At 38.2% G+C, this 19,468-nt stretch overlaps 1 protein-coding gene across 3 annotated transcripts in view; it reads right to left on the bottom strand.

Annotated features, from left to right (window-relative positions):
• Positions 1 to 8,165: 8,165 nt before the first annotated feature.
• Positions 8,166 to 19,468, bottom strand: part of LOC120534318 (nuclear transcription factor Y subunit beta) — a 34,265-nt gene continuing 22,962 nt past the window's right edge. For 2 of the 3 annotated variants that reach the window (XM_039761820.1, XM_039761821.1), the window contains exons 4-7: positions 18,275 to 18,472; positions 17,992 to 18,073; positions 11,332 to 11,411; positions 8,166 to 8,723 (exon numbers count right to left, since the gene is read on the bottom strand). In XM_039761820.1, the coding sequence (XP_039617754.1) occupies positions 8,691 to 8,723; positions 11,332 to 11,411; positions 17,992 to 18,073; positions 18,275 to 18,472 (393 nt within the window). In that variant the 3' untranslated portion in view covers positions 8,166 to 8,690. Of the gene's footprint in view, positions 8,724 to 11,331; positions 11,412 to 17,529; positions 17,680 to 17,991; positions 18,074 to 18,274; positions 18,473 to 19,468 lie in introns of those variants that run through there. The other variant, XR_005634725.1, reaches the window with a different exon arrangement.

Below are 19,468 nucleotides of genomic sequence, written 5' to 3' on the forward strand. Positions count from 1 at the left end.
GTTTGCTATATTTCTTAAGTGAAAAAATGCTGCCCTAGTAATCTGATTAGTATGTGATTTAAAATTCAGGTCAGATTCAGTAGTTACCCCTAAATTCTTTACCTCCATCTTGACATTTAATCCTAATGCATCAAGTTTATTTTTAATAACCTCATTATATCCATTATTGCCTAAAATTTCAGTTTTCTCCTTATTTAGCTTGAAAAAATTACTATTCATTCATTTAGAAACACAAGTAAGACATTGTGTTAGTGAATCAAGAGAGTCGGGGTCATCAGGTGCTATTGATAAATACAGCTGTGTGTCACCAGCATAGCTTACAACCCACAAGGTGATGGGTGTGGGTGAGGTGGGGTTGAGTGTGGCACAGACCCGGACCTTAGTGGCTCATGGAGGAGGCTGGATAGTACAGGTAGATATAATCAGACTCCGCTCTTTGCACAGCATTAGCTCTGTAATGTCACTTCTGTGTTAGGGAAGATCAACTTCGACTCTGGAGTTGCCTGTCAGTAGAGGACCTAGGCAGGTGTGGGGATGCTCAAAACCTAGGAGAGTGGGTGCCACACAGTTGGGAGTTTGTTCTGGTGGATGACAAGGTCACCTTACGGTAACTTTTGACATGCACAGAAGAAACTTGACTGGTCTTTTAAAAGACACTGGATTAACTTCTTGAAAGGTTATCATCATCTTCTGATTCTGGAGTCCTCCTGGGAGACATGGGAAATGATAGAGACGCCTGCTATGGCGGGATTTGGAGTGACATTTTAATCTGAATGTGATCAATGAATTCCTATTGGATGTCTGTCCTAGTTAGAAGTTGTCCATAACAAACAGAATGATCAAGTACAAGGACACTAGTACCATATAAACTATTAATGCCTTAACTATTCCGAAGCGACGTTTGCACTGATTTGCGTTTTTTGTGTCTCACCCCCTCAAACACCTGTATCGTAAGAGCATCCCTTATCTGTGATGGAGCATTTGATCAGAAGAAAATATGAGGCTGGTTTTTAATTAATCGTCGTCGAAGTAGCGAAAGAAATTGGTAACTGCACTGCTGCAACAAAATTCGATGTGTCTGAGAAACTGATATGAGATTGGAGGAAGCAAGAAGATGTCTTCTTCTTCTTCTTCTCCCGTTAGGAGTTGCCACAGCAGATCATCTTCTTCCATATCATTCTGTCCTCTGCATCTTGTTCTGTTACACCCATCACCTCACCCATGTCCTCTCTCACCACATCCATAAACCTTCTCTTAGGCCTTCCTCTTTTTCTCTTGCCTGGCAGCTCTATCCTTAGCATCCTTTTCTCAATATACTCAGCATCTCTCCTCTGCAGGAGGCAAGAAGATGTAAAAAATAAATGTAAGTGTTGCATTTTTGAACGGGCGTATAATTCGGGGTCTGATTTTATGAACGATTTTTCAGGTTTCAGCTCACGACTTATACGTGAGTATATATGTAAGTGTATGTGATTTTAAAGTACATTTGGCTAAAGCTCAACAACACTGTAGCCGAGTCATCTGGGCTGCATTTCCCAAAAGCATCATAACGCTAAAAACATTGTAAAACCCACCTTATGATCAATTGCTATTCTGTCAAACCCAATTGTAGCTAAACTAACCTGTTAAATCCTTTGTATTCGATGTACTCGGAGACCCAGTTAATATTTGCTTAGTGCTTCGTATTTGGGCTTCCTCTTGTGCCGATCAGATCCATTGGCAGTGGCTGCCACACAGAATAGGTTAATTTCGTGTTATGGCACTCTGAACATTTGAAATACTAAGGTTTATGCTTGAGTTTATTATATTTTCATGCTGGGGTGCAGCAGTATATAATATATAGTATGACGTTTTCTAGGTAAACTCTTAGTTCTGAAAAGTTTTGAATAAATGGTGTCATATGGTTGCAGCTTGCTTTTCTTTCATGGAAACGTTTTCTTTGTTACATTTTGAAGAAGTGAGAAGATAGAAAAGGGAAGGCCATAAAATGGAGATCATACATTTGGATAGAGAGCATGGCTGCAATAAAGAAAGCCCATCCAAAAGATTATCCATTGCATTTCTGCATCTCCAGCCACCAGCTCACAAACCCAACATCCAGTCTGCCATTTATATGAGACGAGTGGGCTGCAGCTGATACCCATCATACATCCAGCCTGTTGGGAGCCTAGTCGCACCTACCTTAAAGGACTTTCTATGGATTTGTGTCAGGGTGCCCTGGGATGTCTTCACCGAGCCAAGTCGAAAGGCATGAAACGAAGAGTTTGATGGTGGACAGATACTGTGTGATTGCGGGTATCTCCATAGTGCACAGTTGTTAACATCTCTAACTAACACTCGGTGAAAGGCCAAAAATCAAAACGGCCAGCATCTCCGCAAACCTGCAACGTGTAAATAGCAAGGTATAGCTGTCTTTGTGTGAAGATATGTCAAAAGTTATAGAACACCACCGTCTGTCCAGTTTTTATTGTAATTCAAGCAGTTCAAGTCCAGTGATTTAACCGGCAGTGATAAAAAGGGCCGTAGCAAACAGCCCAAAACTGAAAAGATGGTTACAGAAAAGACAATATTTTGGGGAACACATTTCTTTTTCTTTATTACTTTACAATATTATCCAAATAATGCTGCAGAAACCAACACTGGGCGCCACTGTTTTTATACAGACAGTGGGAATCGACACATGTTGGGACACCTGTCGGAAGTGTTTTTATCAGCTTTCAAGGCTTCATTAACTTCCATTGCTACAGAAAAGCCATTAAGATAGATCGATAGATACTTTATTAAACCCAAGTGGAATTTCACGTACTCCAGCAGCAGCAGTATACCGATAAAGAACAATAAATTAAAGAGTGATAACAATGAAGGTATAACAGACAATCAATAATTTTGTATAATGTTAACGTTTACCCCCTCGGTGGAATTGAAGAGTCGCATAGTGTGGGGGAGGAGCGATCTCCTCAGTCTGTCAGTGGAGCAGGATGGTGACAGCAGTCTGTCACTGAAGCTGCTCCTCTGTCTGGAGTTGATACTGTTCAGTGGATGCAGTGCATTCTCCATGATTGACAGGAGCCTGCTCAGCGCCCGTCGCTCTGCCACGGATGTCAAACTGTCCAGCTCCGTGCCTACAATAGAGCCTGCCTTCCTCACCAGTTTGTCCAGGTGTGAGGACCTAAGGAAATATAGTCGGCTCTGTTCTTTCTTGCACAGAGCATCAGTATTGGCAGTCCAGTCCAATTTATCATCCAGCTGCACTCCCAGATATTTATAGGTCTGCACCCTCTGCACACAGTCGCCTCTGATGATCACGGGGTCCATGAGGGGCCTGGGTCTCCTAAAATCCACCACCAGCTCCTTGGTTTTGCTGGTGTTCAGTTGTAGGTGGTTTGAGTCACACACTTTAACAAAGTCCTTGATTAGGTTCCTATACTCCTCCTCCTGCCCACTCCTGATGCAGCCCACGATAGCAGTGTCGTCTGCAAACTTTTGCATGTGGCAGGACTCTGAGTTGTATTGTAAGTCTGATGTATATAGGCTGAACAGGACTGGAGAAAGTACAGTCCCCTGTGGCGCTCCAGTGTTGCTGACCACAATGTCAGACCTACAATTCCCAAGACGCACATACTGAGGTCTGTCTGTAAGATAGTCCACGATCCATGCCACCAGGTATGAATCTACTCCCATCTCTGTCAGCTTTTCCCGAAGGAGCAGAGGTTGGATGGTGTTAAAGGCGTTAGAGAAGTCCAGAAACATAATTCTTAACTCATTCTAAGATTACTAGTTCAGAGGATGTCAAACTTGATGATTTAAATGGTGGATTTCGTTGCCACGGCATGTCATACTGCATGGAAAGCAGTAGTGCTGTGGAAATGCTTTCCAGGTATGGCAAGTTCAGTTGCACTTTGACCTTTTTCGATCCTGCCACGGTATTTCAAATACGAGACATCAGATGGACGAGCTTCTCTTCTATTTGTGAGGTCCCTAACACCCCCATTCATTATTTCTTGTAGCTGCATTGCATGTATTGTTCTTCCAGGTGATCACCAATTGGTTGTCCTCTCTTATTCTCACAAGCAAATCTCTACAATGGTTGATTTTCATTCTGATGAGTCACAACTGCCCTTGACATGCTAAGATTATGTCATAAAAAAAAAAATCAAATCTATAACTGAAAATCACTGGAAACCTTGTGTGATGTGATGGGGTAGAGGATGTGCAGGACTTCCTATCTGTTCTCAGCAATAGAGAGGAAATAACCTAACTGGGGTATCACTGAGAGGAGAAAGGAGCGTTCTGTGAATCTCCTAAAGCTGAGCAGGTAACATCCAATGCTCTAGATGGCGTCAAGTCCATCTCCATGACTGAGGTTGCTGTGGAGAGTAGGGACAAGGGTACAGGGGAGAAGGATGTGGGACCAGAGCTGCTGAAAGTGCTGGATACTAATGGGATGTTCGTATTAATGAAAATTCGTCTGTGTTGTGTAGAGTCAGGTACAAGCGAGTATAGTCCAGTTATGCTGGGATCTGACTCCTCGGCCTTCCTAAAAAAGCTTATGCTGGGGAATTCAACCGGAGTCTCCTATAGTTGAACCTCGAATCTAAGAGGAACAATATTGAATGTTGTCTTGGCTGCAGAAAACTATAACAACTATTTACCCTTTGTACAGATCTTTAAGGAGTAATGGAAATTTGCTAGTTGGTTCTTCATGTGCTTTGTGAATCTGGAAAATGTTTAGGGCCATATATGTCGTAGTATTTTGTGGAAGGTACTTCAAGAGCATGGGAGCTGTGTTCTTAAATTAAAAATTTATATTAGAAATTAAGCCAGTTCTGTCCAATGTGGGTACTGAATTGTGCAGAGAGATCATCTTTTCTCTCTCCTGTTTACAATTTTCATGGACAGGGTATCAAGTCCCACCTGAAGCTTGGAGAGTACCCAGTTTGGGAGGCTAAGGATTGAAGCTCGTCTGTCTGTTGTACGTTTGGCCTCATCAGACTGTGGTAGCTTGACCAGTTCATAGCGGAGATGACAAATAGCACCTCCAAATCTAAAGTCATGTTCCTCTCAGGGTAGAGTGTGCCTTGTTCCCCCACAGGTACAGGGTGAGCAGCCACCTGCAAGTGGGAGAGCTCAGGTACCTTAAGGTCTTAAAGTTTTAAGAGTAGAGGTGAGCACGAGACTGACAACAGCGTGGGACCACGATAGCAGCATCCACCCAACAGTGGGGGTAAAGTTCTTGCATTTAACTTGTAAAATTCTCTGTCAGTCTCCATCTCACCTATGGTTAACAGACTAGTGACTGAAAGAATGAGAAGTGGAGTACTGGAAGCTGAAATCATGTTTCTGTACAGGACAACTGGCCTTTCTGTGGTTAAATGAAGACAAAAATACAAGAGCAGCACTTCCTCTTGGGATCAGGAGGAGCCATTTGAGTGGGTTTGGCGTAAGTAGAGTTCACATGTGGTGCCTTCGATGAAGTGTTCAAGGCATGGGCTACTATGTCCTGGCTAAGGAGGGGTTAAAAGATGTACCTGAGGAAAGGGGATCCTGGCCTGGTCAGGTCACCTCAGCTTGCTGGTGCCTCCACTCGAACCTGAACAAGTGAACTGAAAGGCAAACTTTGTTAAATCAAATTTCACAGCGAGTCTGAATGTATTATTTTCTACCACACTTAACCATGCCAATAAAATATTTTGGTCAGATTGGCTACATCTCATTACAGTGCCATCAAGAAGCCCTTATACTTGTCCCCATATGGGACCTGCAAAGCAGAGTCTGAAGATCACATTTGACTTTATGAATAATCAGTTGCTTCATTCTGGACCAGGGGTTGGCAATGTCGGTCCTGGAGAGCCTCGGTGGCTGCAGGTTTTTGTTTCAGCCCAGTTTCTTAATGAGAAGTCAATTATTGCTGCTGAAGCACTTATTGCTTAAGTGACATTTTGATGCTTCATTTTAGTGGTCTCACTTGTTAAGGTTTTCCACCCTTAATTGCTTATTTCAATCTTAAAACCGCCGCATTCTGTGTTTTAATGGCTCCATGACCCTGTAGTTAGGATATAGCGGGTTGGATAACGGATGGATGTAAATGACAAAGGAGCCAGCAGTTCTTCATCTAGCTTTTTTTCTCCATTTACATCTGTGTGCGTTTGTTGTGCATTGTTTAATAACCACTTAATAGAAAAATGTGACAGACTGAAAATGATCCGTTTTAGGCTTCAGATAATTTTGATGGTAACCTTGGAAAGGAATAAAAATCTAGGATATAAGAACTTTACATTGTGCAGACTAACAAGACATAAAATGAAATAAGGTCTGAGATTAGCCAGGATTAGTCTCCAATTAAGCAGTTGGGTTGAGATGAAAACCTGTAGCCACTGCGGATCTCCAGGACCAACACTGCCCACCTCATGTAATCTGGACAAATACAACAATATATTTCTTGTATAGTCCAAAATCAGGCAAGAATGTCTCAAACGTATATATTCACATTATAGCTATTCATCACTAGCCATTTTTTTCTGCTCCAGTCTACTTTTTTAAAAAACAATATTCTTCATCCAACGCGCCATGAACTGTACATTAACAATCCTTGGGGTCCAGGTCGTGTATTCTTTCCACCATCTAGCCAGCCACAAGACCCTGCCACAAGACCCTGCTATGATCTTTCTTGTATTTTTTTGTTCCAGCACTGAATTGTAACACATTACATACTGGGGAGCATTCCATCCAAAAAATTTCAATTCCCAATGCTGAAAACAAACTTTAATGTAGTAGAGTGACCCGTGATTATCAAATTCAAGCTCTTGCGTGACTCCAATCACGACAACATGCAAAGCCATACAAGATCTGAATCCAGCACGGCAATGTCAAATATAGAATTAACTAGCCAATCCGCGGCGTAGCATATGCCGCATAATCAGGCCGGTTTTTTAATGATTTTTAAGCACAGGGAGAGAATTAACATTTGAAAAATCGGTAATGTAATAAATCAGCAAGAAAAGCAACATTGTAACAATGCACGGAACGAACCAACACACAATCGCCTAGACACACGCTCAATGTCATGCATAATTATTTATTGAATGCTAAACACTTCTGGAAAGACACGGTTGTCTAAAACGGGTTGGTGTGAGAATACAACAGTAGGTGAATGAAAAGATGGAACTCTGGAGAGAGCAAAATACAACACAATAATGAACCTGCGGCATAACAAACGCCGCATAATTATTTATTGATGGTTGAACACTGCTGGAAAGACACAGTTGTCTAAAAAGGGAGGGTTTGAAGATACAACAGAAAGTGAATGAAAAGATGGAACTCTGGAGAGAACAACATATAATTGTCCGTGAGTGAAGAAGACGCATGTTTGTCGCGGATGCGAATTGCTCTATGTAGCGTGTAAAACAGTTTGCTATGGTGCACGACGTCGTGCGTCGTAACCGAAAACTCGGTTTTTAAAGTCTGTTTACTTCATTGTGTTTTAACCTCAGTTGTAAAGGATTGTTTTAAGGATCCCATGGGATACCCCTCACTAACTGTTTTACACGCTGCATATGGCGACTAACCTTCGCGAGAAACATGCCTCTATGACCAGTCAAGGTGGCTCGGAGGTACATGAGGCCTCCATGACAGACAAATATAAATGACGCCGTTCTTTCTGTGTCGTCGCGTCCGAATTTGTGGACGTGGCTCTGCGAGTTGTCGTCATATCCAATGGTCTTGGAGTTGGTGGGCGTGGCTCCTCCCTGCGTGCGCCATAGGTGTCTTACTTGTCGGCGGCTTAGTGAATCCACGCCTTCCGTGTTTTCCATGTGAGTGTCTTGCCTTAGTGAATTATATATATATATATATATATATATATATATAGATTTTGAAAAAGTACACTGTAAGCTCACTGCATTACATATGAAAAGTATCAGTGGGGTTTGTGTGACGATACGTGTAAAACGGTATTTGACAGATGCCTTCACCCTGCAAATGTATAAAACCAGGCTAAGCTACACTGAAGCAAAAGTACGTCAAGCAACTTGTCAAGGGTGACAGAGATTTAGGTGCTGCTAATGTTGTGTTTTACAGGTTGATGCCCTTGTCACAATGCCAGACCAATTCTACCCTCCCATACCATTCAGTAATACAAAAAAAAAGGAGAAAATCTCAAAAGAAAAAAAAATTCAATGCTTGCATTTTATTAAAAGTTTTAACATGAATTCATGTGATATTTTACTCAAATTACAAAAAGAGCAACATGATTCAATATGAAAATAAGAACCTGTCCCCTGCATTTATGGCAGGGATAAATCCTCATTTTTACACAAAGAACGAAAGGAAGCAATGTACTCCTTTCTGCATGCTTAACCCTCCCACCCTTCATCCAAAACCCACCCTACTCGAAAATTGGACAAAATGCTAAACAATTATTATACAAAAAAAAAAAACGCGCACACACACACATACTATTACCTTGAAATCAGTGTTCTAAAACCTATCAATGCCAGATCCATGTGGCTCAAGTCAAAAATCAAATGTTTACAACCACTACCGACATTTAATTTAATTTGTACACTGAAGAGAGACACGCTAGCAGGTCCATCTTCCACAGATAACATCCTCCAAGTTTTCAGCCCAGCGGTTCTCTTCTTACTTTTCATTTTTTTGCAATACTTCTTCATCCAAATGTCTCAATTTCTTTGTCAAGAAAACTGAATCTGCTGAACACCAGAAATCTGAGGGTTGCAAAAACAGAAAGAACACAAATGACAAAACTGTAAAAAACAGCCCTGTTCCATGACATTATTGGGAGAGATTTATTTGGATCAAGATTGAAATTAATAATAATAAAAACAAAGAAAAAGTTATGCTGTGAACGGTGGTTCTAGATGTGGAGGTGTGGGTCCACTGTGTATATAATGAAGTGATGATTCACAAAGGCTCTACTCCGCTCTACTCTACGCACAACAATCATCTCTCTTAAAATTCCCACATCCCTGAATTGGTACAAGGGAGTTCATACATCCAAGCAGTAGATTTTTGTTTAAGCATATTCAGAGTGGTCTTGATCACTGGGAAATCCTTGTGCACAAAAAATAAATGCAAGGTAAGACTTTGTAGTCAAGCTAATTTTATGTTGTTATCTCTAAACATATTCATTTAATGTTTGTTAAAATGTGTGTTAATGTATGTTGAAGTTCAAGTATATCTGTTTGGAAATGATTATGTAACTATATATCTGAGGATCCAAAAATCACAGCTGTCAACCGGTTAGTTACCATGTTAGCTCCAAGATATGCTTATTCATGCTAATACCTATGGTGCCAGCAAAATGGTTTCATGAACACAGTGAGAGGAAAAGGAGAAAAGCCTTATGACTACAACCCTTCAACTAAATCAAAACGGTCCATTCCAGCACAGATTACCTTTATGCTTTTTCAAGCGCAATTTAGAACAACAAACTGGCTATTTTAGCACATGGCACAGGCAACAAGGTTGGTCAATACTCGGCAAACTGTTCTGTCCGAATTGTCCAACCACAAATGTGTGTGTTCGACCAAGGTAGTGACCCAAGTGTACATGGGGACACACGTGGAAGTTGGCATTCTTGTTTTCTCTGCTGTACAGGTACACAAATTGTTTGTGCTTGCTGTCACATCTATAGCTTGCAGCACTGGGAAAAAAAATTCAATACTGTATACTAATACAGTGAAAGACTGATTATCCATCACTTGATTAACCGTCAACTGTCTGGGCCAAAAGTGCACACCACACATCAGCGCCTACTACTACTACAGTGTGGAACTCTGCGAGCTCTGCACATCAGAACTACTCTCCCTTCTACTAGCATGTATTGTTCTTCCCCAGCGCCACACGTCAGGCCACAATTTGTAATCACAGTGTCAGTTACGTACCTTCAGGTTTAAAAGCGTTTCGTAGCGTTTCTCTTTTATTATAATTAATCTACTATACGTTGTTATGGCTGATAACATAAATGTGTGGTGTTGGAATTGTCCCAAAAATCTGAAATTATTAAATTTGTGCAAAATGGCAAAAGTGTTTCAAGTAGTGCTTCAATTTACAGAGTAGAAAGAACAACAGTGAAAGATGTAAAACACATCCATCCATTTTCCAACCCGGTGAATCCGACCGAACACAGGGTCACGGGGGTCTGCTGGAGCCAATTCCAGCCAACACAGGGCACAAGGCAGGAACCAATCCCGGGCAGGGTGCCAACCCACCGCAGGACACCCACAAACACACCCACACACCAAGCACACACTAGGGCCAATTTAGAATCGCCAATCCACCTAACACCTGCATGTCTTTGGACTGTGGGAGGAAACCGGAGCGCCCGGGTGTTGAAGATATAAACCACTGACTGTAATTTTAATGTTCTCCTATATTGTAATTGCTATACTAGGTTTCGTTAATATATTGTGACGTGCAGGCAGCTTGTAATGCGCTGTTGGGGATCAAAAAAAGTGTGTAATGAATGCTGTAAGGAATGAGACTTGGTGAAGAGCTTCTGGTCTGTAAGGGGCTGACACGCCTCTTAGGAGAAAAACGAAGGTGTGGCAGAAGGAAGCTTGGAGTAGAGAGTCAGGAGACAATAAGCAGGAGCGTTTGTGGTAGCGAGAAATAAAGAACACAAGTGGCAGGAGATAAACTGATCGGTAGGGAAAGCTTTCTTTCACCGTTTTGGAGGTGTGCTCTGTAACCCAGATAATGAGGTACAAGACAGGGCACCGTTTGTTATGAAACGAAGATGCCAAGTAAAACATAGAAAACTCCAGTACCTCCGAGTTGTGTTTCCTTATTACGCTGGTCATTACAATATGATGTGAATTAATTAAATTTTGTTAATACTATATTTTGTTTTGTAAATAAATATGACCACTCACTCATCTACAGAATATCACTTTTAAAGTAGCTGTTCTGTTATCCGTCTTTTCTTTTACCCATCACGGCCTTGGTCCCGACCCCTGACGGATAATCGAGTTTTTACTGTATATTCATAAGTAGCTGGCACTAATATTATATTTGTATTTACATTTTGGGTGATTTGGTAGTTGAAACTTAATACTGCTGTTCTTTGGTTAGGAGATAAATCAGAGTTCGCCTAAAACTCTGCAAAGATCTCTCAATCCTGAAGGGAAAAAGAACATACCTTGGATTATTTGAATTCAAAGTTCAAGATTTTACGAAACAAGATACCGTATGCTTAATTTTGTTTGTACTCGGGGGAACACCCAAGTACAGTTTCAAAGCTGCTTTCATTTTCAAATGAACCCTTCATAGATTAGCTAAAAAACAAAAAAGTACATCATCTCTGGCATTTACCTGTTGATATGATGTTGTGTACACCATGACATTTTGCTGCTGACCATCTGTAGTTATTAATCCGGCAGGTATCTGGTTAGCTGAAAAAGTAATGAAAATGCACAAAATGCATATAATTACATTTCAATTACAATTTAATGTGTAATTCATAACACATGCTTTCTTGTTTTAGTAATGCTGCACTGTGGAAAATCAGATCATTTTGCATAACACAATGTTTTTGTAAAGGACTATACCAAAGCGAAAACACAACACTAAACACATTGCCACTTTACACTTGCAGTTTCCATGGTTTATTATTTTAATAGAGTGGCATGGTGGCATAGTTGTCAGCATACTGTCTCACAAATCAAGTGTCCTGGACTGAAACCCATACCCATTCACAGTCTGCTGCACAGGTTCATCCTTTTTTCTTCAGATACTCTGGTTTTTCTCACAGCCCCAAAGATGTGCACATTAGGTTATTAGCCATTTCTAAATATATCCTGCGCAAGTGTGAGCGTGTGCATGAGTTAGCCCTCCAATAGCATCCAGACTGTCCAAGGCATATAACCTGCCTTTTGTCTAGTATTGCCAACTTAAGACTTCAGTCATCAGTCAGCCTGATGTTATATTCATTTATTTTTAGTTTACGAATCTTTATTGACTTTATCTGCTTTAATGCGTAACCCAACATTCAATTACAAGTAGACAGACCTGTACAAACAAGGACACATTTAGGCCTGCAAACCTAATTTTAGTGAAGAATGTGTCAACTGTTTTGGTTTTTTTTTTTGTCCCAAGGATTTCTCTCACAACTTACTTCCTCTTCAATTTTGTAATACTTATGCCAATGGCACTCTCCTTGACTTTACATACATATGGAGAACTCCAACCTTTAAAAGCCACAGTACTTATTTTCTGTAACTGGCCTAAATATTTGATCACTGTAAAAGTGCACTGAGACTTCGGCTATACTGAATAAGAAATTATACTTGCTGAAATGTTCCATTTTTTTATTAAGTATGCAATAGGTAACTAACACAGTACTGATCACCAAATAGCCTGAATACATTACCTAGTAGCTTATCAGGACATAATACACTACTTACTACTAAAGTTCTCTGTTAAAGGCCTACCTGCATTTGGGACTGGGAGGCCTCTACTGCATTCCTCCTAACAATTCTGATCTTCTTTTCTAATTCTCTCCCTCTCTTTCACTTCTTCCAGATGTTCTTGCCAGTGGTTCTTCCTTCCACCACAAGAAAATCAAAAGGCAACACAACTACTGCTCTACATTTACATCAGTCTATGGATGCTGCTGTATGTTAACATTTGAATTTTTTTATATTTATACACTGATATCACATTCTGCAGCATTTAATGTTCCTATCTTGCTATAACATTTGAATGTTAAAGAAAGCTGAATTATCACAGTATATTTTTCACCTTAATAAAGTTCTCTCTCTTTGCAACAAGGATACAAGGTAAGACAACTGCTTAGTTAGTACTTACTATGTGCAGATTTCCAGCTTTAAAACTGTTAGTGTACATAGTATATGAAACTAGTTTATACTTGCTTATCAAAAGACTAGTTTTTCAAATACAAAAACAGATGCAACCATGCAGTAAAATTAAGATTACTTTAACCTTATTTGGGGCTGCAGCAAAAGTTACAGAAAATTTAAAACAAATGAACATGTCTTTTGACAAAATAAATTGAAACTGGCATTTTGAGAACTGTAAAGTAGTGCAAGTACCACTTTGGCTTCTTTTTCAAAGAACACACAGTATGATACTTAAAATATTATAACTTCATACAACTGAGTATTCTTCAGTACAGCAAAAGAAAAAGCTACAGTTTGTTACATTATAGATGCAGCAGAGCCTAATTGTTTTTTTTTTTTTTTAGAATATTTAAGTGGATAGGAAGAGGAACCACAGTTGTGGTTAAAGAAAAACAATTCTTATGTTCAACCATAAAAAAGTTACATGTGGCAAATATCTGATATTACCTCTAGACGACAGGAGAGGGGAAATCACATTAAATGCAAAGATTCTAGTATTTTGAGAAAACGTGTCGTATTTACAAATAAAAGACACATCAAGACTAACTCACAAAATTAGCAATTTTTCAAACAATTTCAATTTATACTCTCAGTCTAACAGTTCAAGGATATTTCTTTAGGTATTATATTTGGTAAGCGTATTTGATCAAAATGTAACAAACATAATGGATTATAAAAAAAAAGAGTGGTACTGTTACTACCATTGCTCCAAATACTATTTAAAAAATAGTATTAACTCCTAATGACACATGTCCGTAAATTGTTAATGCCATAGCACTCTGAAATAAAATGTAAACATTTTTATATAAAGTCCAATTAATTGCTCTCATTATAGTGGTCACAAAAAGCAAAGATGTGGAATGTAACTTTGGCAGCAGCACACCCAGCTTGTATCAAGTTAGTGTACCCTTTGGTTGAATTGGTAAAATTGTCAACCTGCATTCCCAACACTAAAAGTCATGTACTTTGTATATTAAATTGTATCTATAAAAAATGTAGAACAGTGATTTAAGAAGTGAGTACAAACTCAGTAAGCTGCCACCTTGTATTTTATCCACCATATACAAAAAGTCTGCACACCCTTGCCAAAATTGCAGATTTTGTATAATAAAAAATGAAACTAAGATAAATCCCATCAGAGCTTATTCCACCTGAATTGCAAAATTACAGTCTACATAAAGAAGGTGAAAACACACCAGAACCTGTTTAGTGGAAAAAAAAAATCATACAAAATGCTGGTTACATTAGTGTGCACAACCTTTAATAATCAAGGAATCAACCAGCCACCGTAAGTTTCAAATAGCAGCTAATGACATCAATTAAAGTGGCTCTGATTGAGCTCAAATGAAGTTTGCCTGTTTTTATAGGCTTATTCTGATATCCACTTAGATGCAAAACACTCCAAAGCCCATGGTCCACAAAGAACTTTTAAAATATGAATGGGATCTCATCATTGAAAGGTATCAGTCAGTCATATTCTTCCTCTATCTGGGTTGTGGGGTAGAGTAGCAAGATGAAAGCCTTTTCTGACAAAGAAAAACACCCACTGAACTTTGCCAAAAGGGTATATGTACTACTGTCTGATGAGACCAAGGTTTAACTATTTGGGCATAATTCCAAAATGTATGGCACAAAAATAACACGGCACATTATGAATCGAACACCATACCCAAAGTAAAGTGAAGCGTGGTGGAGTCAGCATCAGGCTTTGGGGCTTCTTTTCTTCAGCTGAAACTGGGGCTTTAGTCAAGATGGATGGAATCCCAAATAGCTCTCAGTATCAGTCTGTTTTGGCACAAAACTTTCAAGCATCTGCTTGGAAGCTCAAGATGAAGAGGAACTTCTTTCAGCATTACAACAACCCAAAAAGATACATCAAAATCAACAAAGCAATGGCTTAATCAAAAGAGGATCAATGTTCTGGAATGGTCCAGGCTCTTAATCCAACTGAAAATCTGTGGGGTGACCTCAAGAGAGCTGTAGAAAGGAGATGCCCTCATAATTTGATAGATCTGGAATTTTTTGCAAGGAGTAATGGGCAAAAATCACCAAGTCCAGATATGCCAAACTGATAAAACTTTTAATCCATAAAGACTGGGTGCTGTAATAAAATCAAAGTATTAGATTAGGGAGTCTGCACATTAAATGCAACCAATTTTTTGTTTTCACCTTCTTTGTATAGATTGCAATTTTGCAATAAAGGTGGAATAAGTTCAGACAAAATTCAGCTTGGTTTTGGTTTCATTTTTTATTACACAAAATCTGCGATTTTAGACTATTTATACCTACTGCATAAGGTGCAATAGTAGGTGCACTTCAGAGCATAACCAAATGATTAAAAACAGTTACAGTATATACCAGGATAGAAGTTTTGATATGGCACTCTGTACATAATAACACCAGATTCCACAGTAAAACTTCCTCTTCCTTCACTTTGGCTGCCAATATTCACTTATTAGGTGCAATGATACCAGTAGTTCTTTCTTTGCAAACAACAATGCAAATGGCATTGAGAAATATGTTCCGATTTAATCCTCTTTAGATAATTGCCAACTGTAAAAGAATACCTAATGTAGTATACTTAAAGTAGTATTTTTGTAAATAAAGACCAAGTTTGGGTTGGTTTCTGCCTTGAACTTGATGCTGCCAAAATAGACTTCTGCTATTTCTAACCCTGAAACTGATTTAAGTATGCGCAGTAAATGAATGAATGAACAATTATTCTATTTTTTTTTCCTAGTCAACTGCCTTGATATTATCAATTTAGGGCTATGTATAAAAGTCATCCATTTTGAGTGTCACTTTGGTATCTCTAAATGACAATACTTTTTTTTCACTTAAAGTAGATACAGCCAATTAACAGTGGCCATGGTTTAACATTAGTGTTGTTGGTCCTATGGTCTGTACAACAGTTTTTTAATTTGTTCTTATGTAAATGGAATAACCACTTCAAGTCAAGCAAGTATGAAGAAAAGTGAGCAACCACTAAAGAGCTTGCATAGCACAAAAGGTAAAACAAAATATTACTTTACCGTGACGGCCTGAGAGCTTCATTTAAAATCAGGTCATTTATAATGATACATACACAAGACTACTTTCTAGCAGCAAATGTCCAATGCTGTAGCATTTTTTAACTTGCACAAAACTATATTTCACACAGATCAAGTCAGATCTATCTTCTATATTAAGAGCTAGTATTAAGGTCCAAAACAAGTAAAATCATACCCTGGGGAGGCTGGACCAAGTTTAACATTTGTAATCCAAACAGCACATCTATATGTAGTGTTCTTGTAGTGTAGATCAGTGCCTAACACAGCCAAATGAGACAAACTGATTACAATAGAAACCAAATACATAGTTGCATCAGGAAGGTTCTTGTTGTTTGATGTGCACCTTTTAACATCAGTGTCACGGAGGTTAATAAATTCCTGTAGCGAGTCACTACATCATTCTGATCCAGGCTAATGACAGTGGTTAACAAACAGGTTTGGCATGGTAATGTGAAAGGGGCTTAAACACAGTTAATAGATGAACTTAATTAGGCAAGATCTGAGAAACCACAACTACAGTGGGGAATTTTAAACTACAAAAAATAGGTTAGAAATTACATTAACTTGCTTTACCAAATGATGAGGACACAGCATACAAGATATTAAAACTGAACTAAATTACTAGAATACTAAATCACAAAATCTAATCTCACAAAGTAAAGAACAGTATGAGATATATTCAGGATGCATGCTACACTCAAAGACTGTGACAAAATGCAAATTTATTTATAACATGTTTCTCATGTACACACATTAGCCAATTGTAGAAAACACACAAAAAATAAGTAAATAAATAAATTATAAAGAAACATGCCCTGCCTAGTTTACATATAAAAGAGATGTTTGGAATCATGGAATTTCTCATATGGATAGGGAGCATTTTTGCCTCCTTTATCTGATCAGTCTTTTACTAGTCCATTTACTGGTCATAAATTTGCTCCCTTCTTTCTGTTTATCATTCCTAAATATCCTGGCAATACCTTATCCTATTGTGACAGATTCATGTCAAAGAACAACCATCCACTGCGACCATTTGGTTATATTTAGGCCAACTCTGACTTGTCTATCTCAGGATAGGAAAGCATAGCTTCTTTGGGCTTCAAAGCCCCATAAACGTCTGATAATTGTGCTGAGGTCTCAACTCCATTAAGAAAAAAAAAATATGTATGAATACTTTCTCTTTAATGTACTTCATTAATACATCAGAAAGCTGTCAAGGCCACAAATTTTATGTTGGGTTGTCACACTGCTTATACAGGCTGTGGAGCTTAAAAATCCCAAACTACCATCCGACACTAAATTCTGTTCTAAAACAAAACAGATTGTTAATGACCTTCTAAGCAACAGTCTACTATTTTCAGAAAACTGGCCATAAGGAGCTACAACTCTGACATGGTATAGCATTGTTAACTTAGAAAACTTGATAAACAATTACTTAACCAACATAAAATGAAAACCAATGTTTTCTTTAAAGCTGGCCAATGTTTCCAAGCTGATCACTTTAAATCATAAATCATAATCTACTGAGAATATAGCAGTTCTGTTTCAAGGACATTCAGGATCCTGCAAGTTAAATCTCTGATGATGAGAAACATGACCACCTCAAATGAGCACAAAATTGTCGCCTGTCTTCTCAGTGATAAAGGTGTCTGGAAATTTGTACAAGGCAGAACTCCTCTGATGGATGCTCTGAGACCTCTAATCCTCGATCACAGACCACTTCAGACATCTGAATGCTACTTCTTCATTATCTGATGTAGAAATAAGAGTGGAATCCTTACAAATGAACTTCCTGAAACAAGGACTAATCAACAACGGCAATGTTACTTAGCTGCAGTCTAGCTGCCGTAGTCTTCCTTGTAGAGCACATTTCTTAATTACAGTAAGTTTTTTCATTTTGCTCTACATCTATTAAACACTCTTCAGTAAAATTACATACATATATATATATTATATAGTATTTACTCACTTGCTTTACAGTATTACTACCACACAAAGTTTCATTTGTACACAAATCTGCAATAAAACATCTGGAAAGTCATAAAGCAGCATTTCATACTTACTGAAGGATTCCTCTGTTAGTTCATCACCAAGACCATCAGAGACTGTGACAGTGGACACTATTCCCTTTTCTCCTTTCATTGCCTTAAAAAGGGAAAAGAAACAGCAAATAATATTGTTATATTTCTTAGGAATAAGTAATAAGCTTTCCTGCAAGACCAAACGAGCAAACAAATGTTAAGTAGGGGGCATGTACGTGTATAAAAACTGCAAAAGTATCAAATTAAAATATAGAAAAACATTTATAATGTTATAAAATGCTTTTTTACATAATTTCTAACTTACCTCTCTGAACTTTTGCAAATATAGTTTGAGTGGTTCTACATAGCTGTCAAATCCCAATGTAGACATGGCAAATAGAATATCTTCTCCATTGATGGTTTTGCGCTTTTCCTGGTGACACCGTTCACTAGCTTCAGAAGTTATAAAGCTAATAAATTCACTTACGCATTCCTGCACACACTCCTTGGCATCTTTAGCAATCTGGAAACAAAAAATGCATAACATTACAAGGAATATGCCAAAGATAAACAGGGACATGATATATTGAATTATGATTATTAAATTACAATGCTTAAATACAGTTCATTGTTAAGAGTATATTGGTTGTAAAATAAGTGGCTTTCAATTATTAATTTAACATATACGTTACAATATGAGGTAATTTGTTTAAAAAAAAAAAAAAAATCACTGAAATCATCTTCCACTTCGTTTCAATAGATGAGGCAGTGAAAGGTTTACACAAAATCTGTACCTTTTATTACCTCACTGAACTTCTGAAAACGTTTTTTACTGGCCTGAAAAAACAGTAGGAAAATTAAAAAAAAAAAGTTAAAGGCTCTGAGAGATGGAAAAGATGGGAAGATGTCTGAATGCCAAGTTGAATCTTTTAAGGAGTTTCCAAGATGATTAAAAGTACACCCTATTTGTATAATAAATAGAACAAATGTATTTAAATACTTATTTTTATTGGTTTCAGATTAATTCTAAGATGGTTCTTTTCATGTTTAGACATGTGTATCCCATGCAAAATCAACCCTAGTTCAACTAAGTTAGAAAATGTACACAAGCCATAAACATTGGGTGCGTTTGGGGACTTACTCTGTTTTGCAAGTTGGACCATTTTTAATTTTTTGTTTATTTATATCCAAGACACACACATTTTGTTTATTATTTTTGTAACAAATTATCATATTTGAAAAATAAAATAACACAGATAATACAGTGTAATCACAAGTGCTTGTGAGATACCTAAAGCACACGGCAAAGTTCTATCATGATGGACAGCAATGGCAAACTAAATTAATATTTAGAGAGATCTCAAAAAGAATTTCAGGTATTTTAAAATGCAGTCAGCTTTTAACATACCTGTAACCCATTTTGAGACATCTCAAATGTTATTTTAAAATATGTCAAATACATTTTGAAACATCTCAAAATCAATTCCTGTAAATTTCTTGTTTTTTTCTATTTAAGTTC

Source organism: Polypterus senegalus, chromosome 8 (genome assembly GCF_016835505.1).
Source record: "Polypterus senegalus isolate Bchr_013 chromosome 8, ASM1683550v1, whole genome shotgun sequence".
Lineage (NCBI taxonomy): Eukaryota > Metazoa > Chordata > Cladistia > Polypteriformes > Polypteridae > Polypterus > Polypterus senegalus.